Raw genomic sequence first — 23,752 nt, 5'->3', positions numbered from 1 at the left:
GCCTTGGAGGAGAAGCCCCAGCCAGGCCTGTGGAGTCTGGCACAGTGAGGAGGCCAGACCTCACAAAGGCCTCGGGGCTTGCTATAAATAAACCATAAATAAACCGTGCACACTGAGTCAGGGAGGTCCTTCCAACTGGCCCGACTGGCTGCTCCTCTCCAAGAACAATCAGGGCTTGGGTGGGCAAACGGGAAGCCCCTCGAGGGCTCATCACTGTGGCTCTCATATTCCACCACTATCTGGGTGCCTGAGGCCTGAGCAAGCCCAGCTCCTGGGGCATCTTCCTCCCTGAACTGGGCAGGAAAACCTGAGCCCACCCGAGTCTTCCTTCACAACCCTCTAGGGGGAATAGATTATGGAATCTTCCTCCCCAAACATATGGGAAAAGTAGACCTGCTGCAGGACCACTTTTTAAGAAGATGCTAAAGTTGAGAACTCGGAAAAAAAGACAACCCGCCTGTGACAAACTCCCAGCCTTCTGGGTGATACAGAGCACTGGGTGCAGGTAATACAGTGGTGGTCGGGAAATTTGCTTTGGAAATGGCAGCATGGTTAGCAGTTTTCAGAGTAAGAGGTTATAAAAGGAAAATAACTTTTTCCTGCAGTGCCTCTGGCAGAGGTTTCCGGTTTTTCCTCATCCGTGGGTGGGAGGGTGGGTTGGGCACAGAGGAGCCCCTTCAGGTAGAGCAGTTTATTGTTTGTGAAGCGGACACTGCTGATTTCAAAATTCTGCAGCTAATCTGGAACATATTTTTCTTTCCTAGTTTTGTTTTTTTCCTGCGGGTTTGTGTAAACCCAGTTATATTCGGTCCTCACCGGGGCAGCAGGGGGGCGGGATCGCAAAGGTGGGCCGGGTGGGGGGTCCCGCGGGGCTGAGGCTCAGCCCCGATTTGAGTCTAAGTCGGATAAAGCCTTGGGCGGCGGACTGATCACTCGTTCGGTGTCTCACTCGTTCGTTCTCTCACTCACTCGACCATTCGCCACTTCACTGAGCACGCGTGTGTTGTTCTAGGCGCCGCAGGGCGGAAGTGAACGAAACCGTCCTCGCCCCTTCGGTGGCGCTTGGGTGCCAGTCGGGGACACCGGCAATAAAGGAGACACACCCCGCCACGAAGTTCCTAAGGGACGTCGGGGACATCAGGCGTCTCACTGAGTCCGGGCTGCCGGCGAGATCGTCCCGACTGCCGCAACCCAGGGCTCCTTCCCGACGTGCGTTGCTAGGGACGCACGCCCGCGGTTTCCAAGGCCTGTGGCGAAGGGCGGAGTATCGCGAGGACCCCCGAGACTTCGCGCGGGACCGCCCAGCGGTTGCCGGGAGACGGCGCCGTCTCCGCCGGGCGGGCGCGTCGGTCGGCGGGTCGCGGCCGGGCCGGGTCCGCGGGCGCCATGGTGAGGAGCCTGGGGTCCGCGCCGCCTGGGGTCCGCGCCGGGGTCCCGGGGCTCCCGGGGCCGCCACCCCTGCGCGCACGGCGACCCCGAGGCGGCGGGGCCCGCGCTCCAGGACGTCCTGCGCCGAGAGACCCCTGGGCGGGGCGGCCCGGGCACGCTGAGGCCGCGGGGGGGAGGCCCGGAGCTCGGGGGTCCTGGAATCGGGCACTCGGGGCCGAGACCCGGGCTCTCCAGAATCCTGCGCTCACGGCGCGGTCACAGGAGCCCCAGGACACGGGGCCCAGCGTGCGCGGGCTGCAGAAAAGGGAACCGGGCCTAAGGGGTTTCCATCCTGGAATGGAAGGCTCGGCCTGTCGGATCCTCGGGACCGGGGCTCTGGGGTCCACAAGGGTCTCCGCGGAGAGGTGCGGGTTGGGGTTACCCTGCGGTCCCCGGGAGGCAGGGAGAGCCGGGGGTTACGCCCGGGCGGCGGGGGCTCCCTCTGCACCGAGCACGTCCTCGCGGGGCGGGAAGCACGGCTGCCTTGCAGCGCCTGGAGGGAGCTAGGCCCGTGCCGAGAGGAGGCGGGTGGCACTTGCTGCCTCGCCAGTGCTCCGGCCCGTCTGGTGTCGTGGGGCCTCCCCTCGATGTCACAAGTGTCGGTAACTCAGTGTCTAGGCAGGTGTCAGCTGGTAGGGAGGATGCTTCCCGGTGGGAGAGCCCCACCAAGACCCTGCAGCTGGCTGGGATCCTCCCAACTGCTGAGTCTTCCTCCGCGGCCTTTAGGGTCCCCCAGTGAGGTGGCCTCTTGGAGCAGAGGGATTAGAAAGAGCAGTACGTTAGCAGTGAAGATTTAAGTGGATGGGTCTTTTGAAAACCCACTGGGAAAAAAAAAACACCAAAATACTTCTACGTATCACTAGCTTGTGGGAATATGGATGATTTTTCTTTTCTCTTCTCAATGTTTGATAAAATTTCCACGTAACATACGTAATCATAAAAGTATTTCAGAGACATGTAGATACGTAAAAGCATGGGCTGGAGAGTTGGACGTGGCGAAATCAGAAGGACAGACGGGATTTGGAAATTCACTATCTACTTCAGTGGCCTGTGGGAAGGGAGTGGGGTAGAAGGTTCTCTCTCTGCACCTTGTCGAAGTTGCTAAAACCAGGCATGACATCGTGGCAGTTCTGTCCCGTAACCCATTTACAGAGAACTGACGGTGGCTGCCGTCTGGACCAGGCTCCTCTGAGGGGGCTTCCATCTGGAAGAAAGGAAGCCTCAAATTATCACAAGTGATCGTTGCTATGGAGACATTTCTCCCTACAGTTATTGAATGGTTTCTTGGAGGTCTTCCTGTGGCAGTTACCAAGCATGTAGCCACCATGGTAACCTTGGCAGTGTGGTGTTGGGGTTCCTTTTGCTTTGGAGCCCTACTGAATTTTGTATCCCCACCAGAGAGTCTGCCATATACCAAGGAGTGAGTGCGTTTAGAATGGGTTCCCCCTCTCTTATTTTTAGGAGAAAATGTTCTCTTTTGATTTTTTTAAATTAAAAAATTTTTTCCTTTCTCCCTTTGATCTATTGATACAAAATGTTCTCTTTTGAAAAGGAAGATTTCTCATTCGTGCCTCTCCAAATGTCTTAACATGGTGGGTTTGTGTGGTGCCGGGTGGGAACACTGAAGGCAGGTGAGTGCTCCCGTTGGGGGCCTGAGACAGCAGTAGGGAGAGAGGTTCTAGAACAAACACTCCTTTGCCAAATGCCCCCAGGGGCAAATCAGAGCTAGCCAGGAAGTAGAAGCCATGAGTGTTTCTCTTACCCAATCATCTCTTTAACCAAAGGCACCCAAAAAGAAAGGGAAGAAAGGCAAAGCCAAAGACACCTCCATTGTTGATGGGCTGGCTCCAGAGGACATGAACAAGGAGCAGGTAAGCAGGGCCGGCTGGTGCCCAGTCCCGGGGGTGGGGTGGGGGGGTGGTACTGTTCCAAGGTGTCTTCATGAACCTCTCTCGCCTGCTCCGGCTGTCCCGTCTCCACTCAGCGTGGGTCCACCAGCTCCGTCCAAACCAGAGCACGCCCCACTTCCTGCTCCACAGTCCCCATCAGCTCCAGATGCGAAAAGGTGGTACAGCCACAGTAAAGAGCTGTTTAATAGGGTGGCAGGAATTAGGAAGGAAATGCTTTTCTGACATAAAAACTATTTTTGATTTTCTATATTCCCTTTTGATCTTATCCTTTTATGTACCTGATGTTTATAGAGCTCTTTGTTTTTTTTTTTTTGTTTTGAGACAGAGTCTCACTCTGTTACCCGGGCTAGAGAGCTGCGACGTCAGCCTAGCTCACAGCAACCTCAAACTCCTGGGCTCAAGCGATCCTCCTGCCTCAGCCTCCCGAGTAGCTGGGACTACAGGCATGCGCCACCACACCCAGCTAATTTTTTATACATATATATTTTTAGTTGTCCATATAATTTCTTTCTATTTTTAGTAGAGACGGGGTATTGCTATTGCTCAGGCTGGTCTCGAACTCCTGAGCTCAAACGATCCACCTGCCTCAGCCTCCCAGAGTGCTGGGATTACAGGTGTGATTTATAGAGCTCTTATCATAGTACATACCTATGTAGCATTTCTCCTTTATTTCATTTACTATTAAACATAGCAAAAGAAAAGGGTTTTTTTGTTTTTTTGTAGTCACAGAGAAGAAGGCAGAAGGAGAAGTTTTTAAAAGGAACATGATTTATCTAAAATATCTCAATCTGATTAATCACTCACTGTTTTTGACACAACTTCTGACAAGGAGTAACAGTATCTGGGCTGCCTTTTTCTTGTTGCCTGTGCTTATTTGGGGGAGGGGTGATGTCTTTATAGTTTCTTTGTAGGAATTATTTTCAGTCCCTTGTTCATTTTGATGTAGTTAAGGGCTAGAGAACATAATTAGATAATTACAATGTTAAAAGACTCCTAAAAACCTCAGCACGTGCTGGGCATGGGGCACCCTCTGGCCTCCACCTTGAGAGATGGCTGTGCCTTGGACATCTGACCCAGGACCTGAGGGCTCAGTGTCAACTTGTTTGTTAGTGTTAATAAACCTTACTTTCTTTTGATAGTTTTAAGATAGAAATAGATATGAAGGAGACTAAAAGAGTCACATGAGCTGAAGTTGAAGCTGGTCACAGGCGTTTGAACAGTGGTAAAGAATGGCTTTATTTTACACGCAGGAAAACCACTGGCAGTTCAACCCATGGCTTAGCAGGTGGGAGGTGGGATTGGATTTCCGTTTTGGAAAGACCGTTGGCGCTCCTGGGTGGAGAATGGATTGAACATCACATTGCCCTGCCCTTTGAGCTACTTCTTGTCTCCCAGTTTAGTTCCCACCCCTGTGAAGACAGAACTTTGACATTGCCGTGGTCATAATACGTGCACAGCGTACAGCGTAGGGCCTCGCCACTGCACTGGGTACATGTGAGGCAGACTCGGAAGCCTTCAGGGTACAGGCAGGACAGTCGGGATGGGTAACCTGGAGACTTGTGCCACACTGCAGAGGACAGCTGGAGTCACTTCACTGATGCTTGCCCTGTGGGCATTGTATCCCAGGCCTGGATGTTTTCTGATTTTTCAAGAGAAGATAGAAATCTGGATATTTATAAGAAACCTCAATATTGAGTGATGGCAAAATCTAACACCATGTGAGCAAACAGAGCAGGTAGGAGCCTGGTTTAGACTATTTGAGTGACACTAAAGGTCTTTGACATGAAGGCATTTGTCATTTTGCTGAGGCACTAGTCAAATTCTGGGATGCTGTGCTGGCCTCATGGAGACCAAACCCCCCGCCCAGCAGCCTCACCTCAGAGCCCCCCCTGCTCCTCTCTGGTTGGCTGGTGTCTGTCTCCCTCTCGAAGTGAGAAATGTGGTTTCCCGTGGAGATTGTGGTTTTGAGAGAGAAAAAACTGCAGTGAGTGGCCCAGGGCTGTAACTGATTCTTAAGGGAAATGAGATCCCAAGAAAGGTAGAAGCCTGTCCTACTTTTTTTCGCTTTTTAACCTATTTGCAGATTTGCAGTTGGCTCTGGACCAAATCCTCTTCAGGGATAGGAATCTACCGGTTTTGTGTATTTTTTGTTTAATATTATATCTGTAAAGGTGAACTTTTTCATTTAAGGTTATTTTGTGAACATGTTTACATAGTGCTATATCATTTTCATATCTATTTTTTGGGCCGCATAATATTTCTTCTAACTGATATACTCTAATTTTTCAACCACTTCTCTATTAGGTCATTTCCTTTTTTTTTTTTTTTTTGAGACAGAATCTTGCTCTGTTGTTCCAGCTACAGTACAGAGGCGTGATCATAGCTCACTGCAACCTTGAACTCTTGGGCTCAATCCTCCTGCCTCAGCCTCCCAAGTAGCTGGGACTACAGGCTTGTGCCTCCATGCCTGGCCAATTTTTCCTACTTTTAGTAGAGGTGGGGTCTCCCTCTTGCTCAGACTGGTTTTGAGCTCCCGATCTCAAGTGATCCTCCCACCTCAGCCTCCCAGAATGCTGGGATTACAGGTGTGATTACGCACCTGGCCTTAGATCATTTCTCTAAATTTTTTTTTTTTTTTGCTGTTGTAATAATGGTATGACTAATATTTGAGCAAAAACCTGTTGTGTTTCTTTTGAGAAATTTCTTTAGTATGAATTCCCAAGAATGGATGAAAGGATAATAATTCTTTCATGATTATTGGCCAAATTCAAGGGAATGGTGCCGTTTGTCAGGTATACCCTATGCTTGGAGCCTTCCTAACTTTTGACTTTTAGCTCTTTTTCTTTCTTTTTTTTTTTTCTTTTTTCTTTCATTATTTTTTACTTTTTTCTTTTTTTCTTTTCTGCGTATATCCTTGGTAATAATCTTTTTCTTTCTTGCCTTTGCTGTGGACGGGCCCCTGCCTCCCCTGACATGTTGCGCGCGGCCAGGTGGAGGAACATGTCAGCCGCATCCGGGAGGAGCTGGACCGCGAGCGGGAGGAGCGCAACTACTTCCAGCTGGAGCGGGACAAGATTCACACCTTCTGGGAGATCACTCGGAGGCAGCTGGAGGAGAAGAAGGCTGAGCTGCGGAACAAAGACCGGGAGATGGAGGAGGCTGAGGAGAGGCACCAGGTGGAGATCAAGGTGAGTGGGGCTGCCTGCCTGTGTCCACTGGCGTGGCTCGCAGCAGCGAAGGCGCTGGGCCAGGTGGTGGTGTGGGGACAGGACATGCTCGCTCCTTGCTTTGGGGGTCACAGCCCTTCATGTCCTTTACGTTGGGAACCTGAAGGTGTTTTCTATAAAAGAGGCCGAGGGAGAGACACTTCACCCCTCCGGTGGCAGGAGAGACCCTGCAGGCCCCGAGTGTTTGAAATGCAGCCTCCGCTGTGGAAGGCGCACAGGCTCTGGGGGCAGGCTGGCCGGTCTGCAACCCAGCTCGGCCGCCTGACATCCCCAGTGAGCTGGGGTGTGCCTCACCTCCCAGCCTTGGTGTCCGACTCTGTGCCTTGGGTGAGCAGGTGTGTGCAGGTGGGCAGATGCGTGGTGGGCAGGTGTGAGCAGGTGTGAACAGGTGTGTGCAGGTGAGCAGATACATGGTGGGCAGGTGTGAACAGGTGTGTGCAGGTGAGCAGATATGCAGTGGGCAGGTGTGAACAGGTGTGAGCAGGTGAGCAGATATGGGGTGGGCAGGTGTGAACAGGTGTGTACAGGTGAGCAGATACACGGTGGGCAGGTATGTGCAGGTGGGTGCAGGTGAGCAGATTTGCGGTGGGCAGGTGTGAACAGGTGGGTGCAGGTGAGCAGATTCGCGGTGGGCAGGTGTGAACAGGTGTGTGCAGGTGAGCAGATATGCGGTGCGCAGGTGTGAGCAGGCCGGTGCAGCTGAGCCGATGGTGCTTCCCCTACCCTGCAGGTGTACAAGCAGAAGGTGAAGCACCTGCTGTATGAGCACCAGAACAACCTGACGGAGATGAAGGCTGAGGGCACCGTGGTCATGAAGCTGGCACAGAAGGAGCACCGGGCGCAGGAGGGCGTGCTGCGCAAGGACGTGCGGGCGCTGAAGGTGGAGCTGAAGGAGCAGGAGCTGGCCAGCGAGGTGGTGGTGAAGAACCTGCGGCTGGTAGGTATGAGGGCAGGCACCCAGGGTCGGCTGGCTGCTGAGGACAGCCTGTTGCTCAGAGCCTAGTGCTGCCTCAACTTCTTTTTGTTTTTTTTTTTTTTTGAGACAGAGTCTCACTCTCTCACCCAGGTGGAGCGCAGTGACGTCATCGTAGCTCACTGCAGCCTCCAACTCCTGGGCTCAAGTGATCCTCTCGTCTCAGCCTCCAGAGTAGCTGGGACCACAGGTGTGAACCACCACTTCTGGCTAATTTTTTCTATTTTTAGTAGCGATGGGGGTCTCGCTCTTGCTCACTGCCTGAACTTCTGATTGTTCAACAGCAACTGGGAATTCATATTTTGCAGTAAAAATTCCTGCATTTTGCAATTTGTTAAAATATTTTAAAAAATGCATGCAAACAAACCCCATTTTGAGGTCAAGTGCGGAATTCTGTCTTGACCTGAGCAACAAATTAATTTCCCCAAAGGAAAATCCATCTCAGGATCTTTCTTCCTGTGCTGTTGACACCTGACACCCAGATACTTTTCCTAGGGAATAGTGTCAGATGCGTTTAGAAGGACACAAACCAATCGTGGCAGCCCTGGCAGGCCCATGAGTATCTGGTTGGGGGTTTCCAGGTAGAGATTGAAATTCCCTTGCTGAGTGCTTAGGTGCCAGGCCCTGATCTGGTCTCTGGCACAGTGCCTGCCGGAGTAGGGTTGATGGTCTAGAAAGAGACAACAGGTAACGCAGAAGACAAAATGAATGTGTCAGGTATACACAGCATGTCTGGTGGGGGGGAGACATAGGAAGAGCCACGTGGGGAAGGCTGGGCTGCTGGGAGTGGTTGAGGGTGCAGTTTTCTACAAGGGTTCTAGGAATGCCCCAGTGAGAAGGTAACATTTGGGCAGAAGTCACAAGGAGGTATGTGACCAGGCTGGGAAGACCAGCCCAGGGGACAGCATGGGCGAGTGGCCAGAGGAGCAAGGAGTGAGAAGGCTGGGGGAGACATTCAGAGCTTGGCCTCGAAAGCCATGGTCAGGACTGGGGCTTTGACCCCGGGTGAGCCCAGGTGCCCTCTGAGACCTTGTGCAGAGGAAGGAAGTGTCGGACTTTAGTTTTCAAAGGTACTTTCTGGCTGCTGGGTTGAACAGACGGAAGCAGCCTGGAAGCAGCTCAGCCTCAACTGAATCTGGAAAGAACTCAGTGACATTGTGGACTCTGTAGCAGACCACGAGGGGGCTGAAGTCCTGGGCTCCAGAGTTGTCTGATCTTTCTGGAGAAGCACTGAGTGGCTGGTTTCGGATGAACTCAGTGATACGAGGCTGTCTGCCTCCCTGGGCCTGGACGTGGTATTGTTACACGATCCGAGGTCTCCTTTGGGTAAAAGTACTGCTCCACAATAATCTCAAAGTTTTATTCAAATTTTAACATATAATTGTTTATTAGGGTAATTGTAAGCAACAGTGACGTGGGTGAGGAGCTACGTAAGGCACCTGGGGACCCACAGCTCTGCATACGTGTGGCTGCGGCTCTCCAGCTGCGGGCGGGCTGGCCAGGCAGCTGGGCCATGTTCAGTGCTCACACCTCTCAAGCTCAAGTTCTCTCAGGCTCACACGGGACTTTTGCTGAGGGAAGTGGGTCAGGAGATGTAGAGGTTCCCAAAACCGTGTTATTCTAAGCACGTTCTGTAAACTTGGAGGTGAGGGGCACCCAGCGACTGGCAGCAGCAGCCAGGATTTATCGGGCTGGATTTTCATGGCAGTGAGGAATGGTGTCAGCCCGGGGGAGCGGGCTCTCTGTGCCTGGCTGTCCAGTAACGGTCTGCTTTGGCCTTCACAGAAGCACACCGAGGAGATCACCAGGATGCGGAACGACTTTGAGAGGCAAGTGCGAGGTCAGTTTTCCACAGGCACTTCGTGGAGGATGGTGCTGGAGACCCCTCCCGTCAGAAAGTAATTGACCTGCAGAGCTTGTCAATTCAGGGCACACAGACTAGACTAAAGCAGCCCAAGCATGCAAAGAGAAGGAATGTGGGAGTTCCCAGTGCCGGCAGACAGACCCACTCAGAATCCCAGAATGGCTTATTTCCATGTGAGTCTGGGAGGCTCTGATTGCCACACGTTCCCACTCCAGGCTAAAATCAGTAGGGAACAGCCGGTGGTAGTTATTCGGGGCAGCATTCTTAGAATAGTCTCCTCCACGACTCCTGGCCTGAGGAGGCTCCACTTGCGAAGTTGGTCTGGTTTGCTGCTAAGGCCCCGGAGTCGGTGGCTGGGTGGCCCAGGGCCAGTGCTGACATCCAGCTGCTGGGAGCCCCAGTGCAGGGACTGGTTAGCGGTGCGTGTCCCTAGCAGGGGCAGGCTGTGTGTGCTGAGTGTGTCATCTGGGCAGAGGCACCTCCCCCTAAACCTGTCCTGCTCCCTGGTGGAGCTGGTGTGCACAGCCTCGGTTCTGACCTGAGTGTTCTGGGGTCCTGCTGACAGGTTCTGTCTGTGGTGGCCACAGGGCCACCTGTTCTTCCTCTGCTGAGCTGCTGTGTTTGCTGCTGCCTTTTAGAAATTGAGACCAAGTATGACAAGAAGATGAAGATGCTCAGGGACGAGCTCGACCTGCAGAGGAAGACCGAGATCCACGAGGTGGAGGAGCGGAAGAACGGCCAGATCAACTTGCTGATGCGGCGGCACGAGGAGGCCTTCACCGACATCAAGAACTACTACAACGACATCACCCTCAACAACCTGGCCCTCATCAACTCCCTCAAGGTACTGCACGTGGGGGGGCCGGGGACACACAGGCTGCCTGTCCTGCGACGTGGGGTCTGGACCCCAGTTCTCAGCCCCGCCATACCCAGCACCCCCCCCCCGACAGTGTCCCTCCACTGTCCTGCATTGGAATGTGCAGATTATGTGACCAGTCTGCTCCTGTAACTGAAAACAATCCCGACATTTCCCCCCCTGTCGTGCTGAGGGAGAAACAGTGAAGCGAGCTGTGACCTGTCAGTAAAGTGCAGGTAGAATTGCAGCAAGGGCCGCGACGTGGCCGCAGGACAGCCGCACTGGACGGTGTCACAGTTAGATGCTCGCAGTGACGGGGTTTCCCACAGTGGAGACAGCCCTCGGTGGAATCCTGAACTAAGTGTCGTTTCTCAGTGCACGGAAACTGCATTCCCAGAAAGTCCAGAATCAGTTGAAAGTGCAGAAATGTCCTGGTGGTACGTGGAACAGGTCTGGGTCCTCTGTGTGCGTGCGGCCGGCAGGACTCGTCTGTGGGCAGGGCGCGCCCAGCCCTGGCCTCGCAGGCCGCAGCCCCCTTGGCTCTGCCCACCGAGCGCCCCCTGTGCCCGCAGGAGCAGATGGAGGACATGCGGAAGAAGGAGGACCGCCTGGAGAGGGAGATGGCCGAGGTGTCCATGCAGAACAAGCGCCTGGCAGACCCTCTCCAGCAGGCTCGGGACGAGATGAGCGAGATGCAGAAGCAGCTGGGCAACTACAAGAGAGACAGGCAGATCCTGGTCGTGAGTGTCATGGGGGCCGCCTCCCTCCTTGCCATGTGCTCGCTGGGCTCAGGACAGAGGGGACATGGGGCACTTGAGGCCCCCTGCAGGGCTCAGCCCTCAAGGCAGGAAGGGAGAGTCTGCAATCTCTTTCTTTGACTGTTGTCCTCCTGGGGAACGTAGAGTTGGTGTGTCGGGGACGAGGCCCTGACCTTCCACTGTGTCCCCTGGGCCTGCCTTGCTGGGGCTCAGCTGTGTCTTTGAGCCAAGTCTTCTGGGCAATTATTTCTGGCCTTGCTGTCCCCCGGGAGCCTGTGTTCCCTGGATGTGGTGAATCCTGAGTGCTCTCTCTCCCCACGTCCCCGCAGTGCACAAAAGCACGTTTGAAAGTGACCGAGAAAGAGCTGAAAGACCTGCAGTGGGAGCACGAGGTGCTGGAGCAGCGGTTCCTCAGGGTGAGCCGGGGGACGCCCGCCGCCGGGGGGGCTCTCCTTGCGGCCTGGGCCCGTGCCCAGCCCTGGCAGGTGTGGGCATCCTGGCCAGGCTCTGGACGGAGAAGCTGGAGCTGCTGTGCCCCGTCGCATCTGTGAGGCGAAACCCAGCGGCCCGTTCCCTAGCGAGCTTGCTGGCGGTCACTGGGTCACATGCTCTGTCCCCACAGAAACTCACCTCTCAAAACACGACTATCTTTTCACTCATGTGTGTGTTTCTAAGCATCAACGTGTTACACTCTCATGGTGAAAAGTCGCGGAAGCCTCCAGTGTGTGAGTATCGTAGAAAGGAGCGGCTCCCTGCTGCCCAGTGCTGGTCCTCACAAGGGTGCCGGTCTCGTGAGCCGCCCCCAGGTTTCTTCCCGCGTGCTCCAGGGTGGCTTTGTGCTCTACAGAAATGGGATCTGCCACGAGCACGACTTGCTTTTCCATCTCAGTGTGTCAGGCTGCACGTGGAAAGTGGCCTCACCCTTTTCAGCAGCCCATGGTCACTGCATCACGTGAACGGTCCGTCCCTGGCTTAGCTGGTTCTCCTTGCTGAATACTTGGTTTCCGGCTCTTTGCCGTTCTGAGTTTTGCTGCTTCAATTATCCTCTTAAATTCATCTTCGTGCATGCAGCCGAGTGAGATCTCTTTTTTGGAAAGTCAGTTCCAAGCAGTGGATTGTGGGTCCCAGGGTTCTGTGCTCGGAATTCTGATAGTCTGCCCCGAGGGGTGTTGGGAGTTGTGCTCCTGCCAGTGTCTGAAGGACCAGTCTGTCTGCAGCGGCTCTGACAGCTCTAAACCTTTGCTGTGACTGGGCGGAAAACATCTCACTTAAGGTGTGTTTCCGAGACTCCCAGTGAGTGGTGGAGGTGCTTGGGCCTGTCTCTGTCCTCGAAGACACCCTCCCTCCTCTGTGCAGATTCCAAGATGTGGCCCAGGGCTGGTGCCTGCACACGGGGCACTCGGGGCTTTGTGCTGCGTGTGGCCACGGCCGTTCAGCTGTGAGCTGTAGCTGTGTGAAACTCATGGGCACAGACCACAATGGTGGGACCGGCCGCGTCTCCCCCAGGGCAGGCTCCTCGCAACACGCCTCGGCGTCTCAGATCCAGACTTGGCTGTCAGACACAGAGCTCCGCAGGCCGTGGGTGCTGGGCTCTGCCAGCTGTCAGCTGTGGCCCTGCACAGACGGCCCGAGCCAGGGAGACCTGGGTCCCGTGGTGTGAGGCGGCGACCCTCTTCTCCCTCCTGTTGGCTCTGAGGGGCACTAGTGGGACGGGAGAGCAGAGATGTGCCTGGTTGGGGCCCGTGTCATTCGCCACATTTTCCTCCCTTTGAACGTGGTTCCTGATACGGTGTCAGTTCTTAGAGAACTGAGAGCTCAAATTTGTCAGCAAAACAGAGACCAAAGGCTGTTTTAATCTACATGTCTGTGAACGGGGAGTTGGATGTAAGCAAATCAGTGGAGTTCTGCCCGACAGGTAGAAAGGACAGGTGTGTGGGATGCTTTGGAAGGTGCTCCGGGATCCACCGTGTCGCAGGGTGTGCTGTGAAAAGAGCTGCAGTGTTTTAGTGTGATCTTACTCTCTTCCAAACGGTAATAAATATTTTCACACGTGTAGAGAACATTCTGGAAGGAGTCACACCAAATGTTCACAATGGTGGCTTCTAGGAATTAGGGTTAAGGGGAGTCACTTTTTACCCTTCAACAAAGTCTAGATTTTTGCAATGCAAGTTAATATAGCGGAAGAGTCAGATGACAGAGTAGGTTTTACTCGCTGGCGGGCAGCGGGCTCCAGCGCTGTGCTTGGGCCTGGTGTCGGCGGGGCAGGGACCCCGACAGCACGCGGGGCTCCGGGGTCTGGGGCTGGCGGAGGGAGTGGATCCTCCCAGGGCCCCACCCTGCGGACGCTGCTGGAGGGGGCAGCCAGGGACAGGCGGTGTCCACAGCCCTAACTCGGGGCAAGGCCGGCCTCGACCCAGCTGTGCAGCAGCTGTCAGGGGAGCTGCCCCAGCTCCTACCGGGACACCCTGTGGCTTCCTGAAGCGCCTTCCGGGGAGGAGGGCTCACGCCAATGTTTCCTCCTGCCCTCCCTGTGTGGAGACTTGCACAGAGGGGACGGTGCGGGCTGGTGGCAGGTGACCTTTCCGTGGAAGCAGCATGTTCCAGGCAGGGCAGAGCTGGGAGGTGGCTCCTGCCCAGTGAGAGGCCCCAGGTGAGGGGCCTCACCACCCACCCAGCGCCCCCGGCAGGTGCAGCAGGAACGCGATGAGCTCTACCAGAAGTTCACCTTGGCCATCCAGGAGGTGCAGCAGAAGACGGGCTTCAAGAACCTGGTGCTGGAGCGCAAGCTGCAGGCGCTGAACGCCGCCGTGGAGAAGAGGGAGGTGCAGTTCAACGAGGTGCTGGCGGCTTCCAACCTGGACCCCTCGGCACTGACACTGGTGTCCCGCAAGCTCGAGGTAGGGCCCGGTCAGGCTCCCGCCCCAGGAGGTGGCCCCAGCCTGTGGCGGACCCATCAGTTCTGCACGGTTCTCCTTGGCCGGGCACGAGACCCCTTGGGCAGCCAGCCACGGGGGGCGCAGAGTGGGAGCCGCAGGCACGTGCGCCTCTCAGCCGTCTGCATGCGCAGCTTCCTCTCTTCAGTTTTGCTCGAATCTCTCTGGGGTCTTCCCAGGCTCCTCCATAAACTTGTGGCCCCTCCGGTTCCCCAACCTGGCTCATCGGAGCACGGCAGGCGCGAGTCGTCCAAGCACAGCTCGGGGGCCTTGGGGGTGGAAGAGCCGCTTCCGGAACCTCTGTGGGCCTGAGCTCGGTGGTTGGACGACCGGCCCAGACGTGGGCCTGGGGGACGGCCGCGTCTCCTGAGCTCAGCCTAGGGCGCTTCCCCGTCCTGGGACGGAGACAGCACTGGGAGCCCCCGAGGTGCGCTGGTTTAGGACAGACGGTTATGACAGGGAGAGTGTAGGGCCGGGCGAGCCTGAGGGCCCTGACCCAGCGTTTGTGGGTGCCAGGAGACGTGAGGTCTGAGAGAGCCCAGAACATTCCGTCTTCTGTTTCCACCATTGTTCATGTTGGTACTCTGTTGGGGCATCCTGGCATCGGGGACAACAGCAGACAGAGCAGGGGAGGCCTCGGCTCCCAAGGTCGGCCGGAGAGTCAGGGCCCTGGAGCCCCTGACAGCAGCTCGCAGGTGGCCGCTTACTGTGTGCCAAGCTTCTGGAGCTGGGCCCTGTCCCTCTGCTCCCTGGGCCTGGTTGGGGGGCGTCAGAGGAACGGAGGATGCAGGATTGGGGGGTCTTTGGCTGACACTGGAATCCCAGCCAGCAGGGGTGACTGGGAGCTGTCAGGCCTGTGGCTCCCTCGGGGCCCTGGGTGCGGACGGCACACGGGCTGCGCCCAGCTGCCACCGCTGTGTTGGGATAGTTGGTCCTGAAGCCTCCACCAGCAGGCCCAGGGCAGCGAGGCCGGCTTGTCCCAGACACGGACCCTTCCAGGGCCGCCGGGCACCTGCCTCTGCCGCTCGTGCCGGACTCACCCCGCAGAGCAGCAGACGTCTGGGCTGTAGGCTTGAGGCTTCTGCAACCGTCTGTAGAAGTTATTTTTTATCCTGAGAACTAAGTCAAGAAGCATTTCTAAGGTGATTCGCCGGCTCACAGTTCAGCAGAACGTAAATGCCGTCTCACCACCGACTCCAGGTGCGGCGGATCGACTACCGTCCAATCAGTCACCTCATGTCTCAAACACTCCCGCCGGGCTCTTTCCTCCGCCCAGCCACCTGCCCGCACGTCCCCCTGTCTTGCACCCAACACCGGAGCAGGGAGCCCTCATGGAGCTGTGGCTCCCCGGGTGTTGGGGTGCAGGGCTGAAGCTGAGGGGGCTGTTCTGAAAGGCCGGTCAGCTGTGCCTGAGTTTAGGGCCAGCTGGGAACCATGGAAGGTTCTGGGCAGGGAGGACTGGATCAGAGAGAGCCGGATCGTTCTGCCACAGTTGGGGGTGCAGGGCAGGTGGGGGCGGGTGCAGGGTGGCAGAGAATAGAGCGTTCAAGAGCCCTTAGGAGGCCGAGTCAGCAGGATTTGTCGCTGATTGAGGGGATGGCAGGGACGAGATGACGACATGTCCCCACTTGTGGTCAGGGCACTGGGTGTCCACTCACAGGGGCATTGACGGGGGAGCAGCGGGGCCCGGCCCAGGGGGCAGCAATGCCCGTGGGACCCTGGCTTGCCCGGGATAGGCCGGCTCTGGGGGCCTGAAGTAGTGAAGCCACCTGGGGGGGCCTCGTCTGGGACTGGAGGCTCATCCTCGTCTGCCCAGCGCTGGGCCCTGTCCAGGGCAGAGCCAGTGCCCGTGAGCACAGGCAGCCGGGGGGGACGTTCCTGTCTCCTGGAGAGGGCGGGCTGGCTCAGAGCAGAGCAGCCCCGGTGCTGCCAAGCCACCATCGTGAGGGTGAGAGCAACGGTGGCCATGACGGTCACTGCCGTGGGCCGAGCCGCCAGGGTCCCATTGGCACTCGGCGTGGGTCTTGGCTGTGGACGGGGAAGCGGCAGAGGCCTCTGCAGGGCCTGTTCCCAGGCTGGGCGGGTGGGGCTGGGGAGGCTCCTCTGCACTGTGCCAGGGGGCGGCCAATGGCTCTAGTGCCAGGCTGGGCCCTGCAGTGCCCCTCAGACGGGAGCTTTGGACGCCTCTCCCTGTGGCCAGACCGCATCTGGGTGGGGCCGACTCTGCTGACATCTTAAAAGGCACAGAATTGTTTTCTGCTAAAAGAAAATAGGGGGCTGGGTGCCGTGGTCTGCAGTCCTAGCACTTTGGGAGGCTGAGGCAGGAGGATCGTTTGAGCCCAGGAGTTGGAGGCTGCAAGGAGCCGTGATGGTGCTGCTGCCCTCCAGCCTGGGCCACAGAGCGAGACCCTGTCTCAAAAAAAAAAAAAAAAGGATAATACCCTCACCTAGTTCAAGAAATTTAAATAACTGAGTGTGCGCAGCTGCGTCTGCACAGCGTGGTGAGCGCCTGGCCTGCCCCCGCCCACCTTCACTTCTCCCGGGTCTCGGCGGCTTCATGGAGACACAGGCACGGCCGGGGCACCCTGCGTTTCTCCCTTTCTCCTTCCGTCTTCTCTGGGCCCTCGGAGACCTTTTCCTGCCCACACACCCCGTGTGGATGTGCACGTGGTCAGCGGGCTGCCATCCCCTGGACTTCTGAGGACCCCGAGAGCCCCCGGATCAGCACCCACCCGTCCGCTCTCTCCTCAGGACGTTCTGGAATCCAAGAACAGCACCATCAAGGACCTGCAGTATGAGCTGGCCCGGGTCTGCAAGGTACGGACGCACCCCCTGCCCCGCCTCAGGGCTGTCCCTGCGCCAGCGTCCCCCAGGTGCCTCCTCGAGGACCCCACCTGCATCTACCTTATACCTCGCTTGACAGGGCAGGTGTCACTGTCCCACGGGGCTTGTCACGTGCTCTGGGGCACTTCGCTGCTGCCCAGGCCACGACTCTCCTGGGACTGATGGGGGGTGACTTGGACCCCTCCCTGGGCAGCTCCCACCCCTGGGTGAAGATGCAGAGTGGTGGGTGGGTGGCGTGTGCTGTGCCCCCCAGGGCAGGGAGGCCGTGGTGGACCCGAAGGAGAAACGCCCGGCCGGGAGCCAGAGCCTACCCAGAGCCCAGTTTTGCTCCGAGTCCCTTCCCCTGCCTCAGTCTCCCCGCTTGTGAAAGAGGAAGAGTGAGCGCATGTCCCCGTGGTGGCCTGCCTGAGTCAGCGCGCGTAACGGTGCTTGGCACTGGGTCTGCGCAGACAGCGGACGGACGCTGGCGTTGTTCCTCCCGCCCGGCCGCTCCCCGACCCCGACCCCGACCCCGACCCCGCCCGGCCTGCCCGGCTCCTCCCCGACCCCGCCCCACCCGGGCCCCTCCCCCGGCCCGACCCCACACCCCGCCCCCGGGCCCTTCCCCACTCCGTCCGGCCCTGCCCCTCCCTGACCCCGCCCCGGCCCCAGGCCCCTCCCTGACCCCATCCTGCCTGGCCTTCTGCGAGGCTGAACCGGCACGTGTCCCCCAGGCCCCGGCTCAGGTGGACCCTCCTCCCTGACGCCACCCTGTTCCCCCACAGGCCCACAACGACCTGCTGCGCACGTACGAGGCGAAGCTGCTGGCTTTCGGGGTCCCCCTGGACAACGTGGGCTTCAAGCCCTTGGAGACAGCCGTGATCGGGCAGACACTGGGCCAGGGCCCTGCAGGACTCGTGGGCACCCCGACGTAGCCCCCCGCCAGGGGCTGAGGCCTGCAGAGCCAGCCTGGGACCACGCTCCAGATGACACACCAAGGACAGCAAGTTTATGTTTTTTAGATTTTATCGTCAGCAAATGAAGGCTTTTCACATTTCCTTGCTGTCCTCCTGCTGTGTCTGTGGTGGCCATGGGTCCACGCAGGGCGCCCAGTCCGTGCCACGGCTGCCCCCTCTGAGTCCTGCCTCCCGCCAGCCAACAGCACCTTCTCTGAGGACCCCGTGCTCACGTTCTGCCACCCGCGCGTCCCTCTTGACCCGCGAACACAACAGCTTTGCAGGTGCCGCCATGGACTTTATTGACACCCAGGTACAGCTGCCCCCCAGGAAGCGGGTGACGCTGCTGCCCCACAGTGAGCCCGAAGCCCACTCTGGTGAGGACCGAGTGGCAGCTCAGCCGGAGGGAGGGAAGGAGCAGGCGGCCTCCCTTGTGCCAGGCCTGGCTCTAGCTCCCTCGGTAGGTGGTGTAGGACCACGGGCTCAGCAGCAAAGGCACATGGAACTTCTGGGTCTCGTTTGTGATGGTGAAAACAACCTTAGGGACAGAGAGAGGCGCCCGAGAGGATAACGGGCCTGAGCTGTCTGGCCTGAACCCTCCCAGGGAAAATTCGGCAGCCCAGACTGTGGGGTGGGAGTCAAGGGAGGGGCAGAGATTTCCCCCAGAGGGGAGAACTGGAAACTTCCTGAGGGCTGAGAGTAGGGGTGAATCCTCCCCACTGGAGGGACAGCTCCTGGGAGGCCAGAGCCCCCTGGCTGCCAGGCTCCCCACAACCCAGGTAGGTCTGATGCTTTGGTGGCAGCTCCAGGTGAAGGGGAGGCGGAGAGGTTAGGCCCCGTGAGCTGGAGTCTGGGCTCTGATGCCAGCCGCTGTCTACCAAGCGGGGATGAGTCACCCTCAGCCTGGCCTGGCCTCCCCACAAAGCCTGACCCAGGGGCAGGTCAGGGACTGGTGTGTCCTCATAAACCATGACGACGCCTGGACACCTTTCTGGAGCTCACCTGCCTGCCCCCGCCCTGGGGGAGACCTGGCTAGCAGGACCTGGCCTGGGGGTCACCGTGTGTCACTGCCCTGCCCGTGTGCCTCACCTCCACATATGGGTAGAAGCTCTCCTGTCCCCCTCCTCCTCCAGTAGGCCTCTGTGTCGAAGGAGAGCTTGTAGGTGCCGGCCTTCATCTGGGCCTGGGTCAGGAGCCCGGGGCAGCGGCCGTCGGGGTCTGTGTAGCTGGGGAGAGGCTGGGGCTGCAGAGATGGGGGTGAGGAGCCACCCCCACCCCAGCACCCCCGGACGCTTCCCACAGCCCCACTCAGACTGGCGAGCAGACAGACGCCACAGTGGGACTGTGTTCGAGGCCTGCGGTTCTGGAGCAGCCTTGGGCCCCCCTGTGCTGTCTTTTCAGGAAATCACAACACAGAGAAGCAAAAAGGAGGAAAATCTCCCATCGTCTACCCCATGAGCAGGAACCACTTTATATCTGGCATATATTTTTCTAGATTTTCTTCTATGCATATTTATTTACAAACTTTAAAAAAATCATAAATGGATTATGCTATTCATACTGTTCCATAACTTGTGTTTTTCATTTAGTGTATTGTGTGTGGTTCTCTGGCTCAGTAAACTGTTCCAAACCCTCACCCACAGGGTGGTCTGTCTCCACGGGCACAGAGAGGGGACCCCTCGTTGGGGCTCCGAAGGCCGTGGCTTTGCTCACAGGCACCCCCCAGGAAAACCTCCCGTTCGTTGTTCTGCAAAGTCTGCCGCAGTGAGAAAGAGCACAGTGTGTGGGGCTGGGGGCTGGGGGTTGAGGGTTGGGTCTACGTGACCCTCCACGGGGTTCCTGCCCAACACAGCACACCTGGCTGCTCAGGTGGGGACCGCACACCTGGCACCTCTGCCTTTGTGAAGGGCTGGGCAGCCACAGCCACACGCCCTGGCTGCAGGAGGCGGCCAGAGGGCGCCAGCCCCCTTCAGGTTGGAGGGTCCGGGAACCCGCCTACAGGGCCCACCCAGGGGCCACAGTGCCCTGGCCTGGGCGACACCCTTCCCACAGCACAGCCTGTGCCACCCGCGAGTGCCCCCACCAAGCCACAGTGCTTGACAGGTCTGGCTGGGAGTCCCAGCTTCGACCTGTCTCTTGCCGCCTGTCTTGGCATCTGTGACAGGGACCACAGGTGTGTGGAGGACAGGAAGAGCAAAGTGCTTAGCGTGCGCCTGGCACAAGGTCACCTGTCAGCTGGATTCTACCTCAGGCCTTAACTCACCCCAGCCCTGGGCACGGCTGTCAGGGAGGGGCAGAAAGAAACCTGCTCCCACCCCAAGCAGGCCGGGGGTGTGCAGCTGGAGGAAGCGAGTGACAGCTCACGCTGTCCCAGGACTGCGCACACTAGATGGGACAGCTGCCCTCATCACGAGGAAACAGGCTCAGAGAGAAGCCAGGTGCCAGGTGTGAACCCTGAGGCCGAGGGGACAGTGGGCAGCGGTCAGCTCTGCCCTTCAGGCCTCGCTGCCCCAATCCTTGGCTGTCTGGGATCAGTCTCAGGGTGGGATCCTTCTGGAAGGGTCAGGGACCCCACCCTGCCCCAGGCCGTCTCTCCTACCTTGTCCTGAGCTCGGTCCACTGCTGGCCATGGTCCTCCTGTCGGTACAGATGGAGGCAGAGGCCCTGGGCCGGGAGCCCCATGGCCGTGTCCAGGACGTGTGTGGTCAGCAAGCTGCCAGCTGCCTCCATGCCACTGCCCTGGGCCACACAGGGGGCAGGCGTGAGCTCCCGGGTGCTGTGCCCACCCAGCCCAGCCCTGCATCCACACCAGCTGCGATGTGGACAAACAGGACAGGAGTCCTCTCATCCAAACTGCCCGGGGACATAAACAGGACAGAGTCCTCTCATCCAAACTGCCCGGGGACATAAACAGGACAGAGTCCTCTCATCCAAACTGCCCGGGGACATAAACAGGACAGAGTCCTCTCATCCAAATTGCCCGGGGACATAAACAGGACAGAGTCCTCTCATCCAAATTGCCCCGGGGACAGGCTTGGGCCACTGCTGCTGGAATTGCTGAGTCAGCACGATGAGGCAACAAGTTCCTAAAAACTGACCCGTGTCCCCTCCTTCTGCCCCGCTCCCCTCCCCACTGGGGACACCGACTCTCCCCATCACCCACCCCCTGAGTTACAGCCGGTTGGTGCTGGGGGCCTGCGGTGCCCAGAGGGGTCCCCTTTTCTCGCGGAACCGGCTCTCTCCTCCACAACCCTGGTTCATGGGCCCTCGGAGCGCAGCCCCCCAGACAGCCAGGGGACAGGAACCCTGCGGGCCTATGCCTGTCCCCAAACCTCCAGCCTTCGGGGGGGCCAGGTGTCGCTGGAGCGTCAGTAGCCGCGGGGGCCGCCCCGGGAGCTCGTGCCCGCCCAGCCGGGGCCGCTCGACGCCTCGGGGGCGGGGCGGACGCCTGGGGGCGGGGCGGAGGCCTCGGGGGCGGGGCGGAGGCCTCGGGGGGGGCGGGGCGGAGGCCTCGGGGGGCGGGGCGGACGCCTGGGGGCGGGGCGGAGGCCTCGGGGGGCCGGGGCGGAGGCCTGGGGGCGGGGCGGAGGCCTCGGGGGGGGCGGGGCGGAGGCCTGGGGGGCGGGGCGGAGGCCTCGGGGGGGCGGGGCGGACGCCTGGTGGGGCAGGACGGCGCTGCCCGCTCCGAATAACGCAGCCCAGTGGTTTTTAGCCTCTGCTTGGATTGGCCGGGTTGTCCCTTCGCGACCAGCTCCCATTCCGGGCAGGAGCTGTTAGAAACGACCCGAGGTGCCGTTAAGGGACCGGTCAGACGCTGCAAGTCGCCCGGGCCGGCAAGGACCGTCACCTCTGGTCACAAGGGCGCCGGCGCGCTCTGCGGCGGGTGTGTCCCCTTATCCCCGACGCAGACCTGTGGCTGCGCCCCAGCCCGGCGGCGGGACTTCGCGCACAGCCCCGCTCCCGCTGGCCGCGGAGGGCTGTCGCCGGGAACACGACGGCGGAGGGCGCGGGGGCCCTCGGTGTAGCAAACGCTTAGAGCTGGGCCGGCAGGCACAGTGAGGTATGCACAAGTGTGTTACTCCTGACACTGGCAGAAAAGATCGAGCCAAGGCTATCTCCCCCTACAGAACAATGCACAAGGACATCGCAGTCCCTTCGCGGTTCCCTCGTTAGCTGGCGCCAGGCGTCAAGCTCCAAATCCCCGCCCGCATCTCTCCCACCCGCTCCCCGCGGGCTCCAGCTTTGCCACCACCAAGATGGCCGTCAGGACCCGCCGCCAAGATGGCTGCCAAGCAGGCTAACGCCGCGGGGCGTGGCCGGGCGACCGCCAGCCAATGGGTAAGCGCGTCCGGCCGTAGCCAATGGGAAGCCAGCGCGGGCTCGGGAACCGCGAGCTGCGGCGGGGCTGCGCTCAGTAACCATGATGGGCTCGGGGACGCCGGAGGCAGCCTGCGGCGCGGGGCCGGCGCTCTGCCGGAGGCCTTGGGCGGAGCTGCTGGGTAGGTGGGGCGCCCCGAGGCCGCGAGGGTGGGCGGCGCGGCCCCGCCACCCCTTCTCGCCCGAGTCTCCGCCAGGTGAGACCGCCGCCAGGCTGGGGCCTCACGGGCGCGGCGGCCTCTGTCGGAGGCCCCCTCTGCGGGCGCCCCCTCGTTCCCCCGGGGCCCCCTCCGCGCCCCTGACCCCCGGGCCTCCCCTCCCTCCCCCGGGGGCCCCCTCCGCGCCCCTGACCCCCAGGCGTCCCCTCCCTCCCCCGGGGGGCCCCCCTCCGCGCCCCCTGACCCCCGGGCCTCCCCTCCCTCCCCCGGGGGCCCCCTCGCGCCCCCTGACCCCCAGGCGTCCCCTCCCTCCCCCGGGGGCCCCCTCCCTCCCCCGGGGGCCCCCTCCGCGCCCCTGACCCCCGGGCCTCCCCCGGGGCCCCCCCCGGGCCTCCCCTCCCTCCCCCGGGGCCCCCTCCGCGCCCCTTGACCCCCCCCTCCCTCCCCCGGGGCCCCCTCCGCGCCCCTGACCCCCCGGGCCTCCCCTCCTCCCCCGGGGGCCCCCCTCCGCGCCCCCTGACCCCCGGGCGTCCCCTCCCTCCCCCGGGGCCCCCCTCCGCGCCCCTGACCCCCAGGCGTCCCCTCCCTCCCCCGGGGGCCCCCCGGGCCTCCCCTCCCTCCCCCGGGGCCCCCCTCCGCGCCCCTGACCCCCCCTCCCCCGGGGCCCCCTCCGCGCCCCTGACCCCCGGGCCTCCCCTCCCCTCCCCCGGGGCCCCCTCCGCGCCCCTGACCCCCGGGCCTCCCCCTCCCTCCCCCGGGGGCCCCCTCCGCGCCCCTGACCCCCGGGCGTCCCCTCCCTCCCCCGGGGGCCCCCTCGCCGCCCCTGACCCCCAGGCGTCCCCTCCCTCCCCCGGGGCCCCCTCCGCGCCCCTGACCCCCGGGCGTCCCCTCCCTCCCCCGGGGGCCCCCTCCGCGCCCCCTGACCCCCGGGCGTCCCCTCCCTCCCCCGGGGGCCCCCTCCGCGCCCCTGACCCCCCCTCCCCCGGGGCCCCCTCCGCGCCCCTGACCCCCCCCTCCTCTCCCTTCCCTGGGACCCCTTCTGCGGCCCTGAGCCCCCCCACCACGCGTCCCCTACCTCCCCCGGGGCCCCCTCCGCGCCCCTGACCCCCCCCCTCCCCCGGGGCCCACTCCGCGCCCCTGACCCCCCCCTCCTCTCCCTTCCCTGGGACCCCTTCTGCGGCCCTGAGCCCCCACCGCGTCCCCTACCTCCCCTCACACCCCCTCTGTGCCCCTGACCCGGGTGTCCCCCTACCTTCCCCTGCTGACCCAGGCAAACTAGGACATCAGGATAGGGGCTCTGCAAACTGGAGGTTTAAGTTTGACCCCAAATGTTGGTCCTGTAGCGTTAGATTTAACTTAGCAGGAGAACCACACAATCCGTGGTGAGCAAGAATCAGACCCAAGAAATTAACACTGCTTCGGTACTATTAACTGCAGACTTGATTCAGAGCGCATTAGTTTTCCCCATAATGTCCTTTTTCTGTCTCAG

At 60.0% G+C, this 23,752-nt stretch overlaps 3 protein-coding genes across 4 annotated transcripts in view; 2 read left to right on the top strand and 1 right to left on the bottom strand.

The window, feature by feature from the left end:
• Nucleotides 1–1,289: 1,289 nt before the first annotated feature.
• Nucleotides 1,290–19,294, top strand: GAS8 (growth arrest specific 8). Of its 2 annotated transcripts, XR_006730493.1 has the most exons (12): nt 1,345–1,389; nt 3,213–3,299; nt 6,329–6,526; nt 7,296–7,502; nt 9,324–9,378; nt 10,041–10,246; nt 10,831–10,998; nt 11,346–11,432; nt 13,704–13,913; nt 16,701–16,766; nt 17,558–18,041; nt 19,130–19,294. XR_006730493.1 is itself a non-coding variant. In XM_045533882.1 (11 exons), the coding sequence occupies exons 1-11, from the start codon at nt 1,387–1,389 to the stop codon at nt 17,705–17,707; spliced, it is 1,437 nt and encodes a 478-aa protein (XP_045389838.1). In that variant the 5' UTR covers nt 1,290–1,386; the 3' UTR covers nt 17,708–19,294. The 2 variants fall into 2 exon arrangements, 1 of the variants encoding a protein (XP_045389838.1); XM_045533882.1 differs by having other exon boundaries at nt 1,290–1,389; nt 17,558–19,294.
• Nucleotides 18,006–22,150, bottom strand: LOC123625104. The gene is given in 7 exon segments (XM_045533317.1): nt 18,006–18,266; nt 18,818–18,847; nt 18,849–18,954; nt 20,328–20,462; nt 20,904–21,176; nt 21,586–21,766; nt 22,054–22,150. Coding segments are annotated over 7 exon segments (912 nt in total). The 3' UTR covers nt 18,006–18,176.
• Nucleotides 22,149–23,752, top strand: part of FANCA (FA complementation group A) — a 54,164-nt gene continuing 52,560 nt past the window's right edge. The window contains 1 exon segment of the mRNA XM_045533316.1: nt 22,149–22,227. Within this exon segment, the coding sequence (XP_045389272.1) occupies nt 22,149–22,227 (79 nt within the window).

The sequence above is a fragment of the Lemur catta genome, chromosome 20 (genome assembly GCF_020740605.2).
Source record: "Lemur catta isolate mLemCat1 chromosome 20, mLemCat1.pri, whole genome shotgun sequence".
Classification (NCBI taxonomy): Eukaryota; Metazoa; Chordata; class Mammalia; order Primates; family Lemuridae; genus Lemur; species Lemur catta.
The sequence above is the reverse complement of the archived record's forward strand: the minus strand, read 5'-3'. Positions and strand labels throughout refer to the sequence as shown.